The sequence below is a fragment of the Lynx canadensis genome, chromosome D3, assembly GCF_007474595.2.
Source record: "Lynx canadensis isolate LIC74 chromosome D3, mLynCan4.pri.v2, whole genome shotgun sequence".
Classification (NCBI taxonomy): Eukaryota; Metazoa; Chordata; class Mammalia; order Carnivora; family Felidae; genus Lynx; species Lynx canadensis.
Genome location: NC_044314.2, coordinates 4483263 through 4507226, shown reverse-complemented (window position 1 = coordinate 4507226; position 23964 = coordinate 4483263). Strand labels below are relative to the sequence as shown.

Below are 23964 nucleotides of genomic sequence, written 5' to 3'. Positions count from 1 at the left end.
TAGAACAGTTTTGGGTTCACGGCAAAAATGAGAGAAAGGTTCAGAGATAACCCAGGCATGCACAGCCTCGTTCCTGATCAATATCCCCACCCCCACCCCTCTGAGAGGTACATTTGTTACAATGGGTGGATCTACACTGACACATCAAAATCACCCAAAGCAGGTGGCTTACATGAGGGTTCACTCTTGGCGTCGCACATCCTGTGGGTTTGGACAAATGTCTAATGACATGTATCTACCGTTATAATTTTAAACAGGGTATTTACCCTGCTCCAAAAATCTTCTGTGCTCCTTTTAATCGCCCCTCCCTCTCCCCAACCCCTGGAAGTCATTGATCCTTTTTATCATCTCCATCGTTTCACCTTTTTCGGAATGTCGTGTAGCTGGAATCGAACCGTGTATAGCCTTCCTTATTGACTTCTTTCCCTTACTGCTCTGCATTGAAGTTCCGGAAGCCATGTCTTTTCATGGCTCAATAGCTCATTTTTTAAAACACCGAATAATATTCCATTGTCTGGATGTACCACAGTTTATTTATCCATTCACCTACTGATTCCCCTCCCCCCCTCCCTACCCTGCCCACTGTCTAAACACCTTCCCGCAGCACCTATCTGCTTCTGTGTGTGTTTTAACAAATCTGGTTCTCCCACTCAACCAAGGACCTTCTTGAGGGGAAAGCCAGTGACATTTATCTTGAATTCCTCAGCTTTCAGGCCATTACTCTGAGTAGGTCCTCAAATGTCAGCAGGAAGAGTTCCCACAAGCTCCTCTCATTAACCTCAACCTTGAGATTCAGAATGGGCAGAAAGTCCTTTGGAAGAATACTTTGTAGAGAGTAAGCTTGTGGGAGGCAGCACCCCAAAAGATGCTAAAGAGAAATTAAGCAGTTTCAAAAGTTAGCTAAAGAATTACAACATGTTTCTATACCGTTCCCAAGGATACTTTCTGCACAAACTAACACAGAAACAAGATTTCTCATTGCTTATGCCTCTCCTCATATCCTACCACTAGCTATGCTTTTCATAAAACTAAATAGAACTTTAAAAAGGGCCGTGAAGCCACAAGGTAACTTCCTAAATCAGTATGCACTTTAATAAGTTTTCTAGATAATTCCAGCACTGAATCAATGAGCAAAGAGAAAATGATTAAGGATAAGCTATGAAAATGGCTCATAAATAGATTGATGGTAGTATATATTTTTCTTGGTGATATTAATTTTTAATAATAAAACAAGTGCCTGGAAGATATATAACTCCCCATTAGAAAACATGATTTTTTTTTTATTGTGGTTAAATATATAACATAAAATTTATCATCGGAACCATTTTTAAGCATACAGTTCCGTGGCATTAAAGTACATTCACTCTGCTGTGCCACATCACTACCATCTGTGTCCAGATTGTTTTGTCTTCCTAAATGGAAACTCTGTCCCTTTAAACATGAACTCCCCTGCCCCCTCCCCAGGCCCTGGCAACCACTATTCTACATTCCCGTCTCTAGAAGTTTGGCCAGTCGAGGTACCCCAGGAGTAGAAGCTTACAAATTTGTCCTTTTATGTCTGTCTTATTTCACTCAGCATGTCCTCAAGGTTCATGCATCTTGTAGCTTGTGTCAGAATTTCCTTCCCTTTTTAAGGCTGAGTAACATCCTATTGTGCGGATAGACCACCTTTGCTCATTGATCATCTGTCTGTGGACACCTGTGTTGATCCCACCCTTTTGGTTCTTATGAATGATGCTGCTATGAACACGGTGTACAAAGATCTGCTTGAGTCTCTGCTAGAATACAGGATTGTCCATAAATAAAAATATTAAGCAATAATGGAAGAGAGCCTTCCTGATAAAGCATGGCTGCCTCTGTGAAATCAGAAAACGGACTCTCTATAAAGCATGGATTGTGTCTGTTCTGATCGCAACCAACAGAGACCAGCAATATATTTTTTTTAATGTTACAAAAGCTGTATCTTACACGTTTGCCAAGGCTATAGCATACTCAGGATGAAAATCTCATAGACAAATGCCAGTCAATGCAAGCAATCAGTGATTCTAGCCAAAAAAAAAAAAAAAAAAAAAAAAAAAAGTTGCCTTTCATCCATGCAGGCCAATTAGCTCAACACGGTCCTCACCTACCTCCCTCCCGGACCAGCCTTCCTCCCACACCACGTCTCCCTTTCCAATCTCGCTGCCAGGCTCTCTCATTCCATCACGTAAGTTTTTCCCTTATTCACTCACTCCTCCCTGCAAACACACTTATCCTTCTCCCTTTGCAGATTGCGGTTGTAACGGGAAAGGTTTGCTGAGTTGTCTATAAGCCTTAGGTGCCCTTTCACATCGCTGCCGCTGTAGATTGTAAATTTCAGAAGGCACTGGTTTGTCTACGCGGAGCTGGGCTGTTGCCCGTGTTGTCCTGCTCCTCTGACACGAGTGGAGGGTGTGCATGTGAGGCAGGGAATCATCAGGGCAGGGAAGTCTCAGAGCGGGTCCAGGCCCCCCCACGGCTCTGCTTCTATCCTATCGGAGGGACCCTCTCTGATCAAACATTAACATTATGCTTGTCCCCTTGCCGTGCAGATGACAGATTTCCAGGTTCTTCTTTCTGTTTTTTCACGGCACATAGCGTTCTCAGTACTCTGACATTTTTGGCCATTCTCACGGCTTAGTCACTTTTCAGTGCTAAACAATAGCCTCCTTTCTAGGAGGTAAAGAGTCTAGTTCTGTGAACATTCGAACTCCAGGGTTCATTCACAAACTCCCTCCCCTTCTTGGCTCAAGGCAGCCTGACCAGAACATCTGCACTGAGGAGGGGGGTGTGCATCTCTTTTCTCGTAGTTTTTTAGTCTCCCTCCTCTCCCACTGCGAATCCGGGTGGTTTGATTACCTCCTTTGCAATCCTTTCCAATCTTTTGCAATGCTTGCAAATCTTTTCGTGTTTTTTTTTCTAAACCTCCAGTCATTCTTGGTAGAAGTGGTAGTAATGGGTTACCCGCATCTTGTTCCCACTTATTTATTTCCTGTAACTAAATCAATGTTTTATTTGTGTAACTGAAGAAACTGTACAACTGTTACTGGGAGCTATAAGATATCCGGCTACAATGAGGGCTTGCTGGTAGTTAGTTTGTAAACAGCCACAGGGAACATAGTCAATAACATTGTAACAACGCTGTGTGGTTGACAGATGGTAACTAGACTTACTGTGGCTTCCTTTTTGTAATGTATATAAATATGGAATAATTTGGTTATACACTGAAGCTAATACATATTATGTCGGTTACTCTTCAATAAAAATAAATAAATCCAGAAAAAGCGCATGATAAAAATCAACTGTACAAGTCCTAACTGATACTAGCTTCTACTATGTTATTTTTACAGTAGAATTGACTCTTGTGTGAGCATGTATACCATTCTCTGAATTTCAGCACATGAATAGATTCGTATAGCCATATGTAGAGAGTAGTCCTATCATCGAAATCCTCCCCCTTCTGCACTCACCTCTCCCTTCCCCCCATCCCCTGGTAATCACGAAATTTTGTTCTTTTGAGAATCACTGAATCTAGCAATATAGATTCATCACCAGAGTTTTGACTTTTTGAGAATGTCGTAGAATGGAATCGTACATTGTTGAGACTGGCTTCTTTCACCCAACGCAATGTTTTTGAGATTCATGGAAGTCTTTGCGTGTATCAATAATTTATTCCTTTTTAGTGTTACTCGGTCATATTCCGTTGTATAAATGTACCACAATTTGAGTTGTTTCCAGTTTGGGGTGATTATGAACTGAGCTACTGTGAATAATCGTGTCCAAGATTTTGTGTTAACATACATTTTTATTTCTCTAGGAATTTCATACCCAGCAATGGGATGACTTAACTTTATCATAAACTGCCAGAGTGCCTTCCAAAGTGGCTGTACATTTTACGACCCCACCAGCATGGTGAGAGTCCCAGTTGCTCTGTATCCTCAGTAGACACTGCTGTTGTAAGTATTCCTTTATTCTAGCCATTCTGACAGGGTAAATTCCCTGCCCTCTGGGGATTTACACTGGGATGAAGGGGACACGCGAGGCTTATAGGCAACGCACTGTGGTTTTGATTGGCATTCCCTAGCATCTAATGATGTCGAACATCTACTGTGTGCCACCACACAGATCCTCTTAGTAAAGTGTCTTTCGTGTCTTTCGCCAATTTTATTGATTTTCTTACTGTTGAAGTTGAGAGTTCTTTACACATTCCGGGTAAAAGTCTTTACTGGTTATGTGGTATATAAATATTATCTCTCAATAAAGAGCTTGCCTTTTTATTTCCTAACACCTGGTCTCACTCTTTGAGTTAATTTTTTTTGGAATAAATCCCGAGGTGAAGATCCCTTTTCTGCATACAGACATCCAATTGTTCTAATACCGTTTGCTGCAAGAGGCTATCCCTGTCTCCATTGAACTGCTTTTTCTACCATTGTCAAAAATTCACTTGGCCATGTTTATGTAGGTCTGCTTTTAGACTCTATTCTGTTCCATTGATCTATGTGCTTACCCTTGTCAGTATACATTGTTACGATTACTGTCCTACAGTGAGCATAAATTAGGGCACTGTGATTCCTCCAACATTATTCTTCTTTTTGAAATTTGCCTGGGACTATTCTAATTCTTTTGCTTTTCCATATAAATTTTAAAATTAGATTGTCTATATCTACAAAAATAATCCCGCTGGGCTCTTGTTTGGAACTGCATTAAATCTTCAGATCATTTCGGGAAGAACTGACATCTTTACTATTCTGAGATTTCGAATCCATGGACACAACCTCTTCACCATTTACTTGGGCATTCTTTGATGTCTTTCATCACATTTTTAGTTTGCAGTATACAGATTCTATATTTTCAACACACGGGTCCTATTTGCAGATTCTGTTGTTTCTACCCTTAAAAGGAATAATTCTTTTTGTTTCCTTTTTATTTTATTTATTATTATTATTATTTTTTTCATTCTCACGTTAGTTAACATACAGTGTAATCTTGGCTTCAGGAGTAGAATCCAGAATCCAGTGATCCCTCTCTTATGGGTGACACCCAGGGCTCATCCTGAAAAGTGCCCTCCTTAATAGCCACCACCCATTTAACCATCCCCCACCCCCATCAACCCCCAGTTTGTTCTTTGTATTTAAGAGTCTCTTATGGTTTGCCTCCCTCTCTGTTTTTATCTTATTTTTCCTTCCCTTCTCCTCCGTACATCTCTTAAGTTTCTCAAGTTCCACATAGTTTCCTTTTTACAATGATGTATGTTGTTTCTCATAGATATCATTTATCAACTTGAGGTGCTTTTTAAAAATCATGAATTGATGTTGGTTTTATCAAAGGCTTTTCTCTGCATCTATTGATATGGTCACATAGCTTATCTCATTTGATCTCTTAATGCAGTAAATCAAATGTATAGATATGCAAATATCAAAGAATCTTTGAATTCCTCTGACTCCAGCTTGGTACATGATCATAGCCTTTTATCTTTTTTTGTGCGCAGTTGAATTCAGTTTAATATTTTGTTAGAACTTTTCATCTATAGTCATGGGTAAAATAAGGTTCTCATTTCCCTTTTATAAACTGTTTTTATCTGGTTGGTTATCAAAGTTTATACTGCCCCCGTAGAATGACTTGGACAGCATTTCCTCTGGAAGAGTTTGTGTAAGATCGGAATGATCTGGTTCTTGAAAATTTAGAAGGCTTCTGTAAAATCTTCTGGACCTGGTGTGCTCTTGTGTGAAGATTTTTAATTACACCTGCATTTCTGTAGTAGTTACAGGACTATTGGGGCTTTATTTCTTCCTGAGTCACATGTAGCAGTAAGAGTTTCTAACAGCCCCTCTATCTACTCATGTCTTTCTTCTTTATCATTATGACATCATGTATTTATAACTGTTCTTTTTCTTTAAGCGATCTACCAGAAGTTTGAAAATACCAACTGTTGTGGCCCCTGGATGGCTTAGTCAGTTAAGCATCAAACTCTTGATTTCAGCTCAGGTCATGATCTTAAAGTTTGTGGATCAAGTCCCGCTGTTGGCTCTGCACTGACAGTGCAGAGCCTGCTTGGGATTCTCTCTCTCCCTCTCTCTCTGCACCTGTTGCCCTGCTTGTGCACGCTCTCTCTAAAAAAAAATAAATAAATAAAGGACCAGCTTTTAACTTGGCGAGTCTTCGTATCGCTTTGTTTTCTATCTGGCAATAAGTGGTCTTTTGTTATTTCCTTTTTTAGACTTTAGGGAGCTCTCTGTTTTCTCCTAACTTCTGAAGTTGGAAACTTAGCTCACTGATTTTTTTTGCTTGCTTTTTAAAAAGATACAAGTATTTAAGGCTATAAATATATATATTTATAAAAATATAATATAAATATAAAGGCTCTGAAGCATTCTGTTAACACTACCCTCAACCTTGGTGGGATAAACCCCACAATATAATATAATATAATGTAATATAATATAATATAATACCTCAATTATAAATCCCATATAATTGGTTTTATATATTGCTAGATTTCATTGGCTGTTCTTTTGAGCATTTTTGTGTTAATGTACCAGCAGGCATATTGGTCTATAGTTTTCTTGTGATCTGTGTCTGGTTTTGGTATCAGAATAATACTGACTTCATAGAACAATATTTGGAGTATCTCCCGTTCTTCTGTTTTTTGGAAGAGCCATGAAGGAAGGTGTTAGCTTTTCTTTTAATGTATGGTGAGTTCGTCAGTGAAGCTAACTGGGCCTGGGATTTTCTTTGTGGAAGTTTTCAGATTACTAATGAAATTTCTTTACTTGTTATTGGTATATTCAGATCCTTCTCAGTGGTCTCTATCTACCTAGGAATTTATCCATTTAATACAGTTTGTCTAGGGGCGCCTGGGTGGCGCAGTCGGTTAAGCGTCCGACTTCAGCCAGGTCACGATCTCGCGGTCCGTGAGTTCGAGCCCCGCGTCAGGCTCTGGGCTGATGGCTCAGAGCCTGGAGCCTGTTTCCGATTCTGTGTCTCCCTCTCTCTCTGCCCCTCCCCCGTTCATGCTGTCTCTCTCTGCCCCAAAAATAAATAAACGTTGAAAAAAAAAATTTAATACAGTTTGTCTATTTTTTCGGCATACGCTTGTTCATAGTATTCCCTTATCATCCTGTTTATTTCTGGAGAGTTGTTAGTGGTGACCTCTCCTTTATTCTTGATTTTAATAATTTGTATCAACTCCCTTTTTATCTTGGTCAGTCTGGCTTAAGATCTGTTGATTTTTACTAATCTTTCCAAAGAAGCTATTTTTGGCTTTGTTAATTTTCTCTATTGTTATTCAATTATTTATTTAATGTTTTACTGTCTATTATTTCCTTTCTTCTACTTGCTTTGGATTTCTTTTTCTTATCTCTTAAGGTGGAAGATCAGGTTATGGATTTGAGGTCTTTCTTCTTTTTAATATGGGAATTTATAGCTATTAATTTCTCTACAGCTACTGCTTTAGTGGCATCTCAAAAGTTTTTTTTTAAATTTTTTTAATGTTTATTTATTTTTGAGACAGAGAGAGACAGAGCATGAGAGAGGGAGGGACAGAGAGAGAGGGAGACAGAATCCGAAGCAGCTCCAGGCTCTGAGCTGTCAGCAAAGAGCCCGACGCAGGGCTGGAACTCACGGACCATGAGATCATGACCTGAGCTGAAGTCGGACGCTTAACCGACTGAGCCACCCAGACCCCCTGCATCTCATAAGTTTTGACATATTGTGTTTTTGTTTTAGTTCATCTCAGTGTATTTTCTTTATTTATTTTCTTAATGTTTATTTATTTTTGAGAGACAGAGTGTGAGCAGGGAGGGGCAGAGAGAGAGAAAAAGACACAGAATCTGAAGAGGCTCCAGGCTCTGAGCTGTCAACACAGAGCCCGACGCGGGGCTCGAACTCACAAGCCATGAGATCATAACCTGAGCCGAAGTCGGATGCTTAACCAACTAAGCCACCCAGGCACCCCTCAGTGTATTTTCTAACTCATGATTTCTTCTTTGGCCAACTGATTACTAAGGAGTTTTTTGTTTAATGTCCACAGATTTGTGATTTTCCCAAATTATCTTTACTTATTGATTTCTTCTTATTTCATTCTGCTGTGGTCAGAGAACATACTTTGTATGATTTCAGTACTTTTAAATGTACTGTCTTGTTTTATGTGTAACATGTTATATCCTTGGAGGGTTATATCCTGGAGAGAGTTCCACATGTAATTGAGAAGGATACATTTTCTGCTGTCATTGGAGGGAGAGATCTATACATGTCTGTTCAGTGTAGTTGTTTTCGGTGATGTTCAAGTCTTATATTTCTTTATTGATCATCTAGTTGTTCATCTATTATTGAAAGTAAAGTATTTATTTATTTAAAAATTTTTTTTATGTTTTTATTTATTTTTGAGACAGAGAGAGACAGAGCATGAGCAGGGGAGAGGCAGAGAAAGAGAGGGAGACACAGAATCTGAAGCAGGCTCCAGGCTCTGAGCTGTCAGCACAGAGCCTGACGCAGGGCTCGAACTCATGGAGTGTGAGATCATGACCTGAGCCGAAGTCGGACGCTCAACCGACTGAGCCAACCAGGCGCCCCAAAAGTGAAGTATTTAAGCCTTCAATAATTACTATTGAATTGTCTGTTTTTCCCTTCAATTCTGTGAGTTTTTGCTTCATGTATTTGGGGGCTCTATTGTTAGGTACACATATTCTTATTATAGTAGCAACATCTTCCTGATCATTTACTTCTTTTTTCAAAAAAAAAAAAAATAAGTTTGTGGGAGAGTACAAGCGAGAGAGGGGCAGAGAGAGGGGGACAGAGGATCTGAACCAGGCTCTGTGCTGGCAGGCTGATAGCCGCAAGCCTGATGTAGGGTTCGAACTCATGAACTGTGAGATCATGCCCTCAGTGGAAGTCAGACGCTCAACTGACTGAGTCACCCAGGTGCCCCCCGATCATTTACTTGTTATTATTAAAACATGCCCTTCTTTGTCTCTAGTAACAATTTAAAGTCTATTTTATCTAATATTGGTACACCCACTCCATCTCTCATTTGGCTATTGTTTGCATATCTTTTTCAGTTCTTTCACTTCCAACCTATTTATGTCTTTGACTCTAAAGTGTGTCTCTACTGGACAGCATATAGTTGGATGATATTTACATTAACCATTCTGCAAATCTCTGTCTTTTGACTAGAGTGGTTAGTTCATTCACCTCAGTCCTTGGACTTCCTGGTTCTATCTACACTTACTCCCCGGTGATATCATCCATTCTTGTGGCTTTCAATATGATCTATGTGCTGGTGACTAGACCTGAACTCCTCATCTGTTTATCTGTGTCCAGAAGGATAACTAATAGGCATCTCGCTCTTAACCTGTCAGTTAAGAGAAACTGAGCTCCTAATATTCCCTAACTATTCCTTCTGCAGATCTCTTAAACTCAGTTAATAGCAACTTCATTCTTGCCACTGCTCAGGCTAAATTCCTTGGTGTCATCCTTGACTTATGTCTTTCTCTTACCCCCAAATCTCATCCATCATCAAATCCTGTTGGCTGTACCTCAACATCTATCCAAGATTCGCTCACTTAGCATCGTCCTACTGCCACCACCAGGTCCATCCATAGCTCTACCTGCCACAATCTGTTCACCCAGCCTCTCCCTTGCCCTCCTGCAGTTCATTCTCGAGAACAGATATTTCTTTTCTCAAGATCCTCAATGGCTTTCCAGCTTGCTTACGTTAAAAACCAAAGCCTTACCATATTTCACATGATCTGCCTTAATTACATCTCTGACCCCATCTCTTCATTCTCTTTCCCTTATATGCTCCATGGTAGTCCCTCTGGCCTCCTGCCATTCTCTGGATTCACCCCCACCTAAGGACCTTTGCACTTGCTGCTTCCACTCCTGGCTGCATGAGGCATTTTCTGTTTTGTCAATGCTGTATCCAGTGTCCAAGTTGCTGCTTCCACTCCTGGGTGCATGAGGCATTTTCTGTTTTGTCAATGCTGTGTCCAGTGTCCAGATTAGTGCTTGGCACACGGAGGACACCTGGTAACTATTTGTCGAGCAAATGAGCAGATGCACTGAGTCCCCGCTCGGCATGGGCTTGGTCCTGCCCTGATTTGACTCCTATGGATGTCTACATCATCGGTCTTAGGCAGTGAGGATCCCAAGGCAATGGCTGGGGCAGAAGCAGAGCTTCCATAGCGTTTCCACTCACTTGTTCTCCCCCAGCCAACACCAGTCACCCTCTGTTTCAGCTACAGCCACTCTCACCCTGCTCCAACCCACTTGGGACACCAGTCTCCCAGGGGAATTGCAGTTGCCTACGTGCTGTCGTTTTGATTTGTATAGCTTTCTTTCTATAGCCCAAGGTTTGTTTATGGTAAGAAAGCCAAAAGCCCACGCTCAGTCTCATATTAGCAGGAACCAGAAACCCTCCACCTGCTAGCTGGTGTTTCAAGTCCTTATGGTTGTGTTACAGAGGATGGGAAAGTGCCACAGGTGGTGCACTGCAAAAGTCCACAGGGTGACTTTCACATGCATATGGCAGCCTCAGGAGGGAAAGGTCTTACTTGAGGATGGTTGTGATTTGACGTTGGGGTCCTAGAGGTATGGCATATCTCAAATGCTGATTTCTGTAATCAAGAGAAGTTTTTGTGAGCTCTTCAGAGATAATGTTCTTAGGGCTAGCGTCTCTCACCTACAATTTACTTGGTTGGCTGACGCTTCCTCTGACTGCTTACGCTTTATCCTCTGCCCTTGTTCCGGGATCCCCTTCTCCAGATGGTTCTCTTGGGTAGATTCTCAAGATGATCCAGGCTGGTTCCCTGCTGCAGGGCCCACGTCTGGCCCACAGGAAACTTTGGAAGCAGACCGTTCCCATCCCAGCCACTTCCTCTAGGTCTGCTCTAGCAGCCAGTGCTGTGGTGATTCAGCTGAGGTCATTAGACTCATGACAAACTTTTCAAGTGGCTCAAGGTTGCCAAGCTCCCATTGGGAAGCACCGATATCCAGCACCCCAACAGCTTACTCGAAAGAGCTTTTCATCAACTCCCTCTTCAATCTTTCTGAACAGTCTTGGCTTTGCCGGTGGCCTGGAGGTGACAGGGAGAAGGGCTAATCTTGTCAGGACCACTTTGGACACCTCCTGCACCAAGTTCTGCTTGGCTGGTGGAGCCCCCGCACCGGGGTGTCAGAATGTCTGGACCTATTGTATTGTTCTTGTCTTTGAGCTTTCCGTCACAACTTTGAAGACCATAGGAAGAGTCGCATTTAACATCCAGTCACACATGTGAAACAAGACAGTTACCAACAAAAGGAGGACGGAAAAGAAAGGCTGAGTGTTTTTATTGGTGTGAGCAAAGTGAAAAAGAAGCCCGTGGCTAAGCCAAAACTCACTGTGCAGGAGCACAGACCCCCAAGTGTTGGTCCAAGACACTGCGAGGTTGGACTTTTCCAGATGGGTTTTCGATCGGAGTTTGTTCATTTCCCAGGAGATGAACATCACACATGTGGGAAGCTGAATAATGACACCGCCCAACAACAACAAAAATGCATCCACTTCCTAATCCCTGAAGCCTGTGGTCTATCACCCTTTACAGCAAAGGGGACTTTGCAGGCGTGATTAAGGGAAGGTTCTTGGAAAGGGAAGAAGGGTCCACGAGCCAAGGAGCACAGGGGGCCTCCAGAAGCTGGAAAAGGCAAGGATGTGCATTCTCCCCAGAGTGCCTGGAAGGAACCACCCTGCTGACTCCTTTGTTGTAGACTTCCGATCTAAGGCCTGTAAGAGAGGGAACAGCTGCTATTTAAAGTCACTAAGTTTTTGTGAGTTACAATAGTGACAGCAAGCTAATGCACACGTGTTTTACTTGCCTGAAGGTAGGAGTATTCTCCAGGCACCCCCAGCAGTTAGAGAATGGACCGTGCAGGTAGGACACTGCTGGCATGCGGGTGCTGGGTGCAGGTGGGGGTTCAGCTGTGTCCTACGGATTTCCAGCAGCCATGGAGGGAAACCTGGAGCACTTGAGTGTTGAGCAGAAACTCCGCCACCGGCAGGTTTAAGGATGAGTTCCTCGCGTCCACGAAACCAGCCTCCAATTCCTTTTCGTTTCTTTTTACAACACAGTGAATAGCGACACTTGAATTGTGAGTGACAACAACTGTTTACAGTTTGAAAACCTGCAAAATAAGCCATGAACAGATTGCGTGTTTGAACTCAACGCTTCATTGATCTTACCCCTGTTCGCCCAACAGGAAACAAATGTTTTAAAGCGGAGTAAAACTTTGTTTGGCGTTCCCGGTAGCGTAAAACAATTGAACCCCATCTGTTCAACAAAAGCTTTAATTGGAAACTTGTTGTTTGGTTGTATTGAGGGAATTCTTTAATCTACCCAGCCGAAAGAAGTTCACATTAATGTTGCCCTGTGTCTCAGGTCTTAGCAGACCAGGATTACAGAACGAGGGCACACGTCCTCTTCGTATTTATTGTTGTGGCACAATCCCCTCGGTCTGCTCGATGCTGTAAATTTGCCCACCTCACGGTGCCCCCAGTTACTTTTCAGTGTTTCTGATGGGGGCCCCACTCTGTCCGCTGCAGGCAGCGCATCCCCTCAGATCCAATACCTGTTGCCCATAGAGTTCCCTGGCAAACTCACACGCATCATGAAGACAAGGTCCCCTCTGGGAGCTGATGTTGGTGGCTCGGTGCCGAGGTGCTGCTGGCCTTAAGGTACAGGCAGGACAGTGGCCCCCCACCCTGCTCTGCAGCACACCTGTCCCCCTCCCCCCAGGTTCTCAGACCCCACCCTCAGCCACCCCACCCCGAGCCCTCCCTGGATCCCTCTGCAGGAACCTCGTACATGGCCCGAAGGAAGTGTGGCAAGGACAACCCCCTGGTGCCCATCCCCCCACCATGACAGTTCCTCCCGATGACACAAGCACACCACGTGGAAGAACTTGGGTCACATCAGTGGCCCTTGACACAGGGGCCCTGGGAACTTCAGGAATCTTGATGGTCAGGCTGTATCCCAGACAGGTTCTGCCAGAACCACGAGAGACCTGCAGGGAGATGACGTGGTTTCACAAAGGCCCAGGGGATTTTTCCATGAGCTGAGGTAGATCTCGAAGATCAGCAAGAACATGGGATTGCTGGCACGGATGGTTCTGCTTCAATTTCTTTCTGTAAAATTAAGTTATGGTGAAAAGCTATATATATATATATATATATATATATAATTATATTTATTTTATTTATTTATTTTTTTTAATTAGACAGCATGATATAAATCACAAGGAGACAGCAGAAGCCTCTGGAATGAAGCCCCCATGTCTTCACGGAATGACCTGAGGCAGCAGCCGGGGCCCAGGGCTGCGTGAACGTTTTGCCTGGTGTTCTGGGCAGTCTTACCATCCTTCATTAGCCCAGGCGGCTTCCCGTTTGTCAGACCTGAAGGTTTTGGGATTTGGAGGTTCTGCTTAAGAAGACAGACACAAAATGAGCGAATCAAAATTAGGTGCAAAAGTGATACTTACTTAAAAGTGGGAGAGGAGGCCTGAACAGTAAATTCCACGGTAAAGAACTTCTTCCGACTGGGCTGGAAGCTCCCATCAGCAGCGGGCTCCGGGTGGTGCCGCTCAGCTAGGCACACGCTGGATGTGCGTCCATCCCGTGTCCTTGTGTGTGGACAGCTGGTACGGTGGCCTTAAACCCTCGAGGAGGGACTCGCACGCGCTACTTTCGCTGGGTTCTAGAAAGCTCCCCCTGCACTCGCACTCGCACGCCGCAGGGGATGGGAACCGCGGGCTGTGTGCCCCTCCGATCGGGCAGCGTGCAGCTCCATCCGGGCGAAGCCGCCTGTATGCCTGTGCCTCAAAGACGCGCCACACGCCGTGGGTGGGCCGGTGGTGCTGACTCTGGCTCTCAGGCAGCGGGTGCTCAGCCCCTGGGAGCCAGCCCGACAGCCAGGGACTTGCTGGAGCTCTCCTTCCTCAGTGTCTCATCTCCGTCAGGAGTCTTCTCCCACGACCTCATTCTTCTATTTCCTTCCTTTTTCTTCCGCTTCCTCTGGAAGTACTAGTAGATGCCGGAAACCGCTTGGGCGCTGATCATCGGGTGTCTGGCTGACTCAGTGGATGGATGTGCCAGGGTGAAGGGACCCATCAGGTGTAGTCGGCAGCAGCTTCCTTGGCCGGGGGTGGGGGGAGGGCTGGAGAATGGATTTCTGTACCGTGCGCACAGAAGGTGGCTGTGAGGTACACGTTTACCCGGTTGAGTCGTGTCCCCCCAGATTCCTGTCCACCTGGAATCTCGGGGCGGGGCGTGCCCTTATTTAGAAGTGGGGTTTTGCAGACATAATTAATTAGGGGGAGTTTGTACTGAGTGGGTGGCGGTGTCCTTACGAGAGAGGAAGGGACACACAGAGGTGCACGTGGGGGCACAGGCCCAAGTTGGAGAGGCGCAGCGGCAGGCCAAGGAATGCCGAGGAACACCTGGAGCCAGCAGACGCTGCAAGAGGCAGGAAGGATCCTCCCCTAGAACCTTCAGAAGGGTCACGTCCCCGCTGCCGATGCCTTGATTGCCGTCTCCTGGCCTCCAGACCTCGAGACAATACACTCCTGCTGCTTGCGATCCACCTGGTTGTGGCACTTTGTTACAGCAGCCCCCGGAGACTCATATACGCGTGAATAAATTATTTGAAAACAAGGCCAAGAGTGGCCGGGTGCACATATACACATGGTACTGAGAGAGGTCAAACCCCCAGCCTGAGAGTTGGCGCCACATGCTTTTTGACGTGGCCTTTGCTCCGCGATCGGAGGCGAGACCTAAAAGCAAACGGACGCAGATGCAGTGACACGCTGATTGACCTTAGAACACCTCAAAGGACGCTGCGAGCCAGCCACCGTCTTGAGAACCCTACCTGAGGCCCCAGGAGGTGATGGATGTCCGAGTGCAGAGAATGCCATCGCACAGCTGAGCATTTCTCTGCGCGTTTGGTTTGTTGCTGCGACCAGAGAAGAAACCGAGGTTTCTCGGCTGTGTTCACAGCTTTTGTGCAGCAAACACACAACGCGCAGAAGCGCTCGGTGTGTTTGTCTTCCTCCAGGTTCGCCTAGCCTGCAGCCCGTGGACAGATTGCTATCACCTAAAACACACGGAGCTCTTGATGCGTGCCGGAACGCCCAGCGGTCTCAGCTTTCCTTTGCTCAGCCAAGGGTTTTAACGCTGTTTATATTCTGAAACAGGATAGTTTTCTTTCCCCCACCTCTCTCTCTGTCACATAAAAGACGAGCCAGGAAAATAGCTGCAAACTGCCAGGGAAATGTAAACAAATGATGAATTTTTGAAGTCCCCCAATATACACTTTCCTCCTCAAACGAGAAAAGGAAAGGTACCAGGGGAGTCTGCTGATCACAGAAACGAAAATTGAAAACCTTCTCTCCTAGCCATCCTTACATCATAAGAAGAAACTGTACTGGCTTAGAAACAGGCGGAGACGTAAAGATCATCGACCACTAAATGCAACGTGTGAGAGTTCTTCGGTAAATGGGTATAATTTTGGTGACCACACGTGTTTCTGTTATGCTTTATACCCTTTATTTTAAATCTGCAGTAAGCCGCAACAAGTGTTGTATGTTTTTAATTAAACTCAGCATTTGGATCCTTTCTAAATAAGCAGTACAAGATGAGGGGCGGGGAAGCAGGCTTAAACATTAAAAAGTTTTTTCTTGATTAATTATTAAATATAACCCTTAAATACTTGGGCACTTTTAAGTATCGGTGAGAGATGAATAGCGGTGTTCTTGCAGCCGAGAGAGGCGATAAACCCTGAAGGCTCGTCGCCAGCTCAGAGGTGAGTCCTGACAACCTGTCCTCTTATAAAGGATGACAAATCCCAGTTAGCATTATTCATTGCCAAGCTCCGAGATCAGTCTGAAATTCTCACGGCACTTGGAAATTCACACACATTAGTCGAGTGGAAAAGATGTCAAGGACTAAAATGAAAAATTAATCATTTTTGTCCACGTCAGTGTTGTAGTAAAGGTGTTCGTGTAAGCAGAACCCCGGCCAGTGCACTTGATAACCAGTCCTCCTCGTCCCTTATTCCAGACCTTTCTACTGTGGTATAATGTGACTGAGAGCCTCAGGCTGTCAAACCTCCCCTCTGGGCTGGCGTGGGGGTGGGCTGGCCCCGCCTAGGATCCATCTTACAGACCTCCAAACATTCTTCAGATTTCCCTTCAGATGATGGCTCATTCTGTGACCTTGACTCCCATTCCACCTTTTCAGACTTACCTACTTACAGTAAATACAGTAAATACAGCTACAGTTTCTCTTTCTTGGACAAGTTAATGTTTTTCTCTGAAGTACAGAGAATGAAGGACTTTGTGAAGTCTGGAGTTAAAAATACAAAGGCAATTAAAATACTTTTTGGACTGTTTCCACATCACTGCTATTGTGAATAATGTCCCATAAAACATGGGAGCATAGGTATCTTTTCAAGATTCTGACTTCAATTCTTTTGGATAAATACCCAGAAGTCAGATTGCTGAATCCTATGAAACAGCCTGAACATCCGTGGACAGAGGAGTAGATAGTAGATATGCAATGTGGTACATGCATACAATGGGATATTACTCAGCATTAAACAAGGGAATCCTGCCATCTGCAACAACGTGGCTGAACCTTGAGGACATTATGCCGAGTGACGTAAACCAGTCGCAGAAGGACAGGTACTGCCCAGTTCCACTTACGTGAGGTGTCTAAAATAGTTGAACTCCCAGAAACAGAGGGGAGGCTGGTGGTTACCAGGGGCGAGGGGACAGGAGACGAGGGAACTGCCATCCAGTGGGTACAGGGTTTCCGTCACACAAGGTGAATGAGCTCTACAGGTCTGTTGTACGATACCACCCAGGGTTAACAGGGCTGGAGAGTGCACTGAATTTGTCAAGAGAGTGGAGCTTACGTTAAGTGTTCTTACCACAATAAAAAAGAAAGTGGAGATTCTGTCAAAGTTACCTTTTTTTGTAACTGAGTCATAGCTGTTGTTTCAAAAACAGGCAAGAAATGCATGGCATCCGTTGTCTTTGAGCGTTTTGGTAAGAAACAAGGTGGTCCATCACAACCGTAGACGGAAGATACTTGTCTTCTTTGCTATCCCCACTCTACTCTCATAGCACATGATACATGTTGAAAAAAAGAAACAGAAAGGTAGCAGGACACAGAGGGCAAAGAACTTCTGTTCAGTGTTTGCTCTGAGGATCATATGGAGGCCTACTCTGTGGATGATTAAACATCACAAGTTCGGGGAATAGTCCTTTCTAATGAGAGTTTCTGCATTTTCCCCATATTTAATTAACGCAAGTAACCCAAAGGGAAGGTACCACGATTCAGTTTCCGACTAAATCTAAAGATCTGATCCAAAGATACCTGGAAACACAAAACCATTTGGAGCTATGTGAATGCTGTCACACACTCAGTTGGTAACTGGCCAAAGCATCTTAAAACCTGTTAAGGAATTGATAAGGGGGCTTCCCCCAACCCTCATTCTGTCCAAGGACCATGTGTAGGGCAAAAATTTTGTTCGTTTGAAATTTTGCAGGGACGGGAGGAGCTTGTTTTTTTGGTTTGTTTTTGTTTTTGTTTTTTTTGGCTCGGATGGAATTGCCATGGCCTTAGATTGCCTACCAACATTTGTAACTTGCAAATGTAGAATTTTATGCATTTATTCAGAGGTCCAGCCTCAGATGTTGAGTAAGCAACTGTGAGATTGAGGCTCCAGCCTTTCCAGTAAACATACAATTTTGCTTGATGATGCAGGACTAGGGGGAGGGAGAGCATTTTCACTTTTCTTCCAAATCACTACAGCTGAAAACTACACCTGTTGGACAGCAACCCGAGGCAGGGGAGGAAAGAATAGAAGAAAGCAAGAATAGCTCTATCCATCCATTCGTCTCTTCACTCATCAAGTTCTTAGTGAGCGCCTACTGTGTGCCAGGTACTGGACTTGTCAGTACCTGAAGCTCAAGTCCAATGCGCTTAGTTACGGCTTCGTGCTGGTATGACACAACCACGACTCCCAAAACATTCTTTCTTTTTTTTTTTAATTTTTTTAACGTTTATTTATTTTTGAGACAGAGAGAGACAGAGCATGAACGGGGGAGGGTCAGAGAGAGGGAGACACAGAATCGGAAACAGACTCCAGGCTCTGAGCGGTCAGCACAGAGCCCGACGCGGGGCTCGAACTCACAGACTGCGAGATCATGACCTGAGCCGAAGTCGGCCGCTCAACCGACTAAGCCACCCACGTTCTTTCTAAGCCACGTTCTTTCTAAAAGAGTTCTATTGCAAAGGTCTATGTGCTACTCTAACACGTTAACAAAATGTATCTCTGAAACACCAAGTATTAAAAAAGAAAATCTAGCATTAAGCTGACAAGGCTCCCTTTGCAGACACATGGCTGCCTAACCACCTCTTTAGTAAAATAAATACATAAATAAATAAATAAGGCTAAGAATGCCTGCAGTAAAACAGAGAACGCACTGTCCATGTTGCCCAGACACAACAGCAAAAGACAAAAAGCCAGAACTACAGAACTGTTAACCCCAGGCAGGGGTTACTTAGAGTCCCAGTCCCTACTAATTGTATGCCCCCCTGGGATCAGAGACAGCGAGACAGAAGCCGAATTATGAGAGAAACCGAACACTTCGCTCTCAGCCTTTCCGTCTCCCCGGCTCCCTGGTTCTTGTCACAAACAATGGGGTGTGGTACATGACAGACATACTAATCCTGAACGTGTCTTGCAGGGAATACAAGCATTTAGGCCTGGAAAAACAGACTGGCTGAGGCCAAGGGAATGAAAGCAGGGCGGGAGAGAGACTCTCGGAGGCCAGTTCTGGGGGAGGTTAGACTTTACCAGCTGCTTAGGGCTAAGGCAGTGGGAAGCTGTGTGGGTCATTTGTAGCTGCTCCCTGCTGGTCCCCTAGGATTCTACTTTCTTCCTTATGCCGTCCTGCATGGCAGGTTCTCTCTTAATGTAGTTACCTTCTCCCAAGTGGCCTCTGTGCCCAGGAAAATCTCCATTTTCCGGGGTGACGGGTGCTCCCACGGCTGTGTGTTTAGTTAAGCTTGGTTCCACAGAATGGAGTGAGGAGAACTATTCTGGAGAATAGGCCGTGACTCGTGCCGGGAACTGGAGCTTGTAGTAGTTGAAAGTATTATCTGAAGCTTTTATGAGTGGGTCTGTAATCAATCGTAACTTTCCAAATCTCGTATTCCCTAAATTCTCAGATAAGGCACATCATTTATCTTTTGGAAGTACCCCACCTCTGGTCAACCGTCCACATACCTCTTTCCTTGTTTTTGTTTCACGGTGTCCCTGTTCCCCCAAAAATCCAGCAGAGAAGAAGAGAAAATTTATTTGCTTAGGTCCTTGAGCTAAAATCAGATTCCTTGCTACAAAGCGGTCTGCAAAGCATCCTTCACCCGAAAACAAATGGATTGCAGGGCCACCTGCTGGGCATCCCGAGCTGTGCACACCCTGGGTTCAAATACCAGCTCATTTACTTAACAGCGAGCCAGGTAGTGGTCCCCAGACTGAGACACCTGGGGTCACAGGAGGACTTTTCAAGGAGGCCTCAGAGTTTTGAGGGCACCAATCCCCAGCTGCTCAAATTCTACATGTCCTCTCTCTTAGGGCGGATAGGACGGGACTTTCCGGCCGTGAGCTGCCTGCTGTCCTGCTTCCCGTCTTTCCGCGCTCCTTTTAAGACAGTGCCGTAGACTGTGTCCTCCCAGAGCTCCTATATTGAGACCTAATCACCAGGGTGATTAGGTCATGAACGGGATTTGTGCCATCGTAAAATAAGCCCACGAGGCTGCCTTACCCCTGCTACCGTGTGAGGGCACGGCGAGAAGACAGCTCTCTGTACAGAACCAGGAAGCAGGCTCTCAACCAGTCCCCAAATCTGACAGCACCGTGGTCTTGGACTTCCAGCCTCCCCAGCTGTGAGAAATAAATCTCTGTCATTTATAAGCCACCTAGTCTATGGTAGTTGTAGCAGCCCGAACACCCCCAAGACATTCAGTGCCAGGCATCATTCTAAGTGCTGTACGTTTAATTTTTAAAATTTTGTTAATGTTTATTTATATTTGAGAGAGAGAAAGAGAGAGAAAGACCCTGAGCAGGGGAGGGGCGGAGAGAGAGGAAGACACAAAATTAGAAGCAGGCTCCAGGCTCGGAGCTGCCAGCACAGAGCCCGACACAGGGCTTGAACTCACAAGCTGTGAGATCATGACCTGAGCTGAAGTCGATGCTTAACCGACTGGGCCACGCAGGTGTCCCTAAGTGCTGTACATTTAACTCAAAAAGCCTCAAATGTCCCAAACAAAGGGGCCATTTGGAATACCACCATATATTATTATTGGAGAATGCCTCCTTCATCAAGGATGCCTGTTGGCTACATAATTTGTATTATTTCAAGGGGAAGAAAATAGAAGGTCCACCTTCTGACAATTAACATTATATTTCCAAGTAAAAGAATTCCATATCAAGAGTAAATTCTGTATTTTCCTGAATTTTATTCAGATTTGTAAGAGAAACAGTTTCATCAATGAACTTTGCCAAATGATTAGTAGGTACATAAATAATGTTCACTTTTTACTTGGACTCAAACCTCTTCCTGGCTCTCATTTACCAACAGCTTCTTTTTTCTTTTATTTATCATGACCACATACCTATAAAAACTTTATGAACTTAATGTTAGTGTTTATGTATTCTACTCTAAGTCCCCTTTTTGTTGTATTTTTCACTGAACCCTGTCTCATTCAAGCAATAATCTCACTTATAGACACCTGAACTAATTTTTAAAAAGCCAAATAGATATGCTTAAATGATACATTTCTAATAAATTACTTTTAATATCTAAAAATTCTTTGTCAAATGTATACAGCTGACCCTTGAAAAACATGGGTTTGAACTACATGGGGCCACTCATATGTGGACTTTTTCACATAAATACAGTACAGTTCTGTAAGTATATTTTTTTCTCTTCCTTATAATTTGCTTAACATTTTCTTTCTTCTTGATTACTTTATAGAATATATATACTTTACAGAATATAGAGTATATAATACAAATAACATACAAAATGTTAACCAACTGTTTATGTTATCAGTAAGGCATCTGGTCAACAGTAGGCTATTAGTAATTAAGTATTTGGGGAGTCAAAACTTTTAAATGGGTTTTTGACTGCAGGGGGCATCAGTACCCCTAACACCTGTATTGTTCAAGGGTGAACTGTAATACATTTCCATGGTTTCGATTAGTCATATATGAATAATGATTGTAATGAGAATTTAATCCAGAAAAAAACTTTAACACTTAGAGATTTCTAGCTATAGAAAAGTAAATATTAATTTAAATTTCTATACATATTCTCTTGCAGAGAAGTGTAATAGGATCATCAATAAAAGACTATCAAATGTAAAAATGTTAGTTTGATGGTTAATATAAAAAATATAAGAAATAATAAGTGTTGGTAAGGATTCAGAGGACAAGGAACCCAGCATGCACTATTGGTGGGAATATAAAGTGGTGTAACATTGGTAAAAAAAAAAAAAAAATTTGGTTAAAAAATTGGTGACATTGGTAAATTGGTACAAATTGGAAAACAGTATGGAGGTTCCTCAAAAAATGAAAAATAGACATGCCATACAATCCAGTAATTGCACTTCTGGGTATTTACCCAAAGAAAACAAAAACACTAACTTGAAGATATATATGCACCCCTTTGTTTATTGGAGCATTATCTACAATAGCCAAGATATGGAGGCAATCTAAGGGTCCATTGATAGATGAATGGAAAAAAATGTGAGATATATACACAATGGGATATTCCCCAGCCATAAAAAAAAAAAAAAAAAAAAGAATAAAATCTTGACATTCACAACAAACTGGATGGATCTATAGAGTATTATGCAAAGACAAAAACCTTATAATTTCACCTATACGTGGACAAATGAGCCAACAACAACAGCAAAAGAGTAACAGACTCATAAATATAGACACCGGAGTAGCAGTTGTGGGAGCACAAATTAGGTAAAGGGGATTAAGAGGCACAGACCTATAAACAAAATGAGTCATAGAGATGTAACCTAGAGCTGAGTCAATAATATTGTAATAACTTTGTATGATGACAGATGGTAATTACACACTGAGCATTTCGTAATGATTATAACTGTTGAATCACTGGTGCACCTGAAACGAATCCGTTATATGTCAAGACTGTACTTCAATTAAAAATGTTTTTAAAAAACACAAAGATTCAAGAAAAAAGAAATAGTTAAAAATAAATAATAGACTACCGAATATGGAAAAAATTTCCTCTTCAGATAAAAGCTGTTTGTACAGTATGACTGGATTGGGGGAGGAAGTGGAATCGGGACTTCTCAGTATTTAATTTTCCCTCATTTTTCGAACTTTAATCGACAAGAAGTTACAATTTGACAACACTCTGAGGGGATATAGATGGAAAATTTAAGGGGGAGGTCATTTTTTTTTTAAGTATTTACATCTTTTGCAACTACTAAACTTGCTATTAAAAACAAGGGCACCTGGGTGGCTCAGTGGGTTCAGCAGCCAACTCTTGCTTTCTGCTGAGGTCTTGATCTAAGTAGTTAGTGGGCCGAGGTCCCGGGTTGGGCTCTGCTTGGGATTCTCTCTCCCTCTCCCTCTCCCTCTGCCCTGCTCTCTCTCTCTCCCAGAATAAATAAACTTTATAAACAGCAGACAAAATGTGGGAGGGTAGACTCTTTGCCAAGTTCTTGTGGGACCGCTCTCACGGAGACGATCACCACCACCTAGGGTCTCGGTATTTCAAAGGTAAGCACAGTAAAAGGGTGGGTCCTCCTGCGTCCACAGTCCCGTGATCACTGGATTTAAACACTGATACACCCCCTCCCCCAGAAACAGGGCCGCTGGGGCCCTGCGGACCCAGGGCCCGGAGGCATCAAACGGCACCGCGTGTGACTCGGCACAGGCGCGCCGCCCCGAGCCTGAACGTGGGGTGTTACGCCGCTCCCGGGGCCTCAGAAACCTCACCATCCACGCACCCGACCCCAGCCCAGCGGGACCTAGCAAGGAGCAGGCAGGGAGTCGGCCGCACGGCCGCAGCCCTCAGGGTCACAGCTCAGGAATTCCCCGCAGGTCTCCCAAGTTGGGAGGCGGGGAGGGGCGGGGCGAAGCCTGTTCTCCAACAAGCCCGGTGATTGGTGGGTGGAGAGGCGTGGGGCGGGGCGACGCCAGCTCCCCCACGAGCTCGGAGGTTGGTGGGAGGGACGGTGGAGGGGCGGGGCGACGCCGGCACTCCGGAAGAGGCCGGTGATTGGTGGGCGGGGTGGCGGGGCGGTGGGAGGCGGTCCCGCGCCGGGGGCGTGACTGGGCACGTGGTACGGAACCGGCGCTGCTGCAGCTGAGGGGGTAAGCGGTCTGGACGGGCCGGGCCGGGCCGGGCCGGGCGGTCCTTGGAGGGGGCGGATGGGTCGCGCCTCGGCGTGTGGGAGCAGGGACCGAGGTCCCCGGGGGAGTGGTGGCCGGGAGCCCCGGCTTGGAGAGGCCTGGCCCACCGCCTGGTGAGCGTGGCCAGTAGGGACGGGGAGAGAGGGTACCGCGGTTAAAAGAAGGCCCTCGCGGGGACCCGGCGCGCTGCGGGCGGCGGGCAAGACGCGCAGAAGACCGCCCAACCACTTCCTCCTGACGAGGCCCCCAAAAAACTCAAGGCTCTCTTTCTCCCCTGGAGTCTTTAGGTCGATGTTGCTGGCCGGCCGGGGCCCGGGGTCAGCGGTCCTTAGGGTCAGACTTTCAGGCGGGTGTGAGGCGGTCGGCTCAGTCTTGCTCTCGGCTTCAGTTTCCCCATGTGCAAACTGGGGGTGGTCCTGTCCTCGGGCGGCCCCCCGTGGCATGGGTGGGGTCC

At 44.7% G+C, this 23964-nt stretch overlaps 1 protein-coding gene across 1 annotated transcript in view; it reads right to left on the bottom strand.

Annotated features, from left to right (window-relative positions):
• The window catches only part of DIPK1C (divergent protein kinase domain 1C), a 51041-nt gene extending 27088 nt beyond the window's left edge, over positions 1-23953 (bottom strand). Inside the window, exons 1-2 of the mRNA XM_032595451.1 lie at positions 23660-23953; positions 23307-23463 (exon numbers count right to left, since the gene is read on the bottom strand). Coding sequence (XP_032451342.1) covers positions 23307-23463; positions 23660-23953 — 451 coding nt within the window. The remainder of the gene's footprint in view (positions 1-23306; positions 23464-23659) is intronic.
• Positions 23954-23964: the final 11 nt, after the last annotated feature.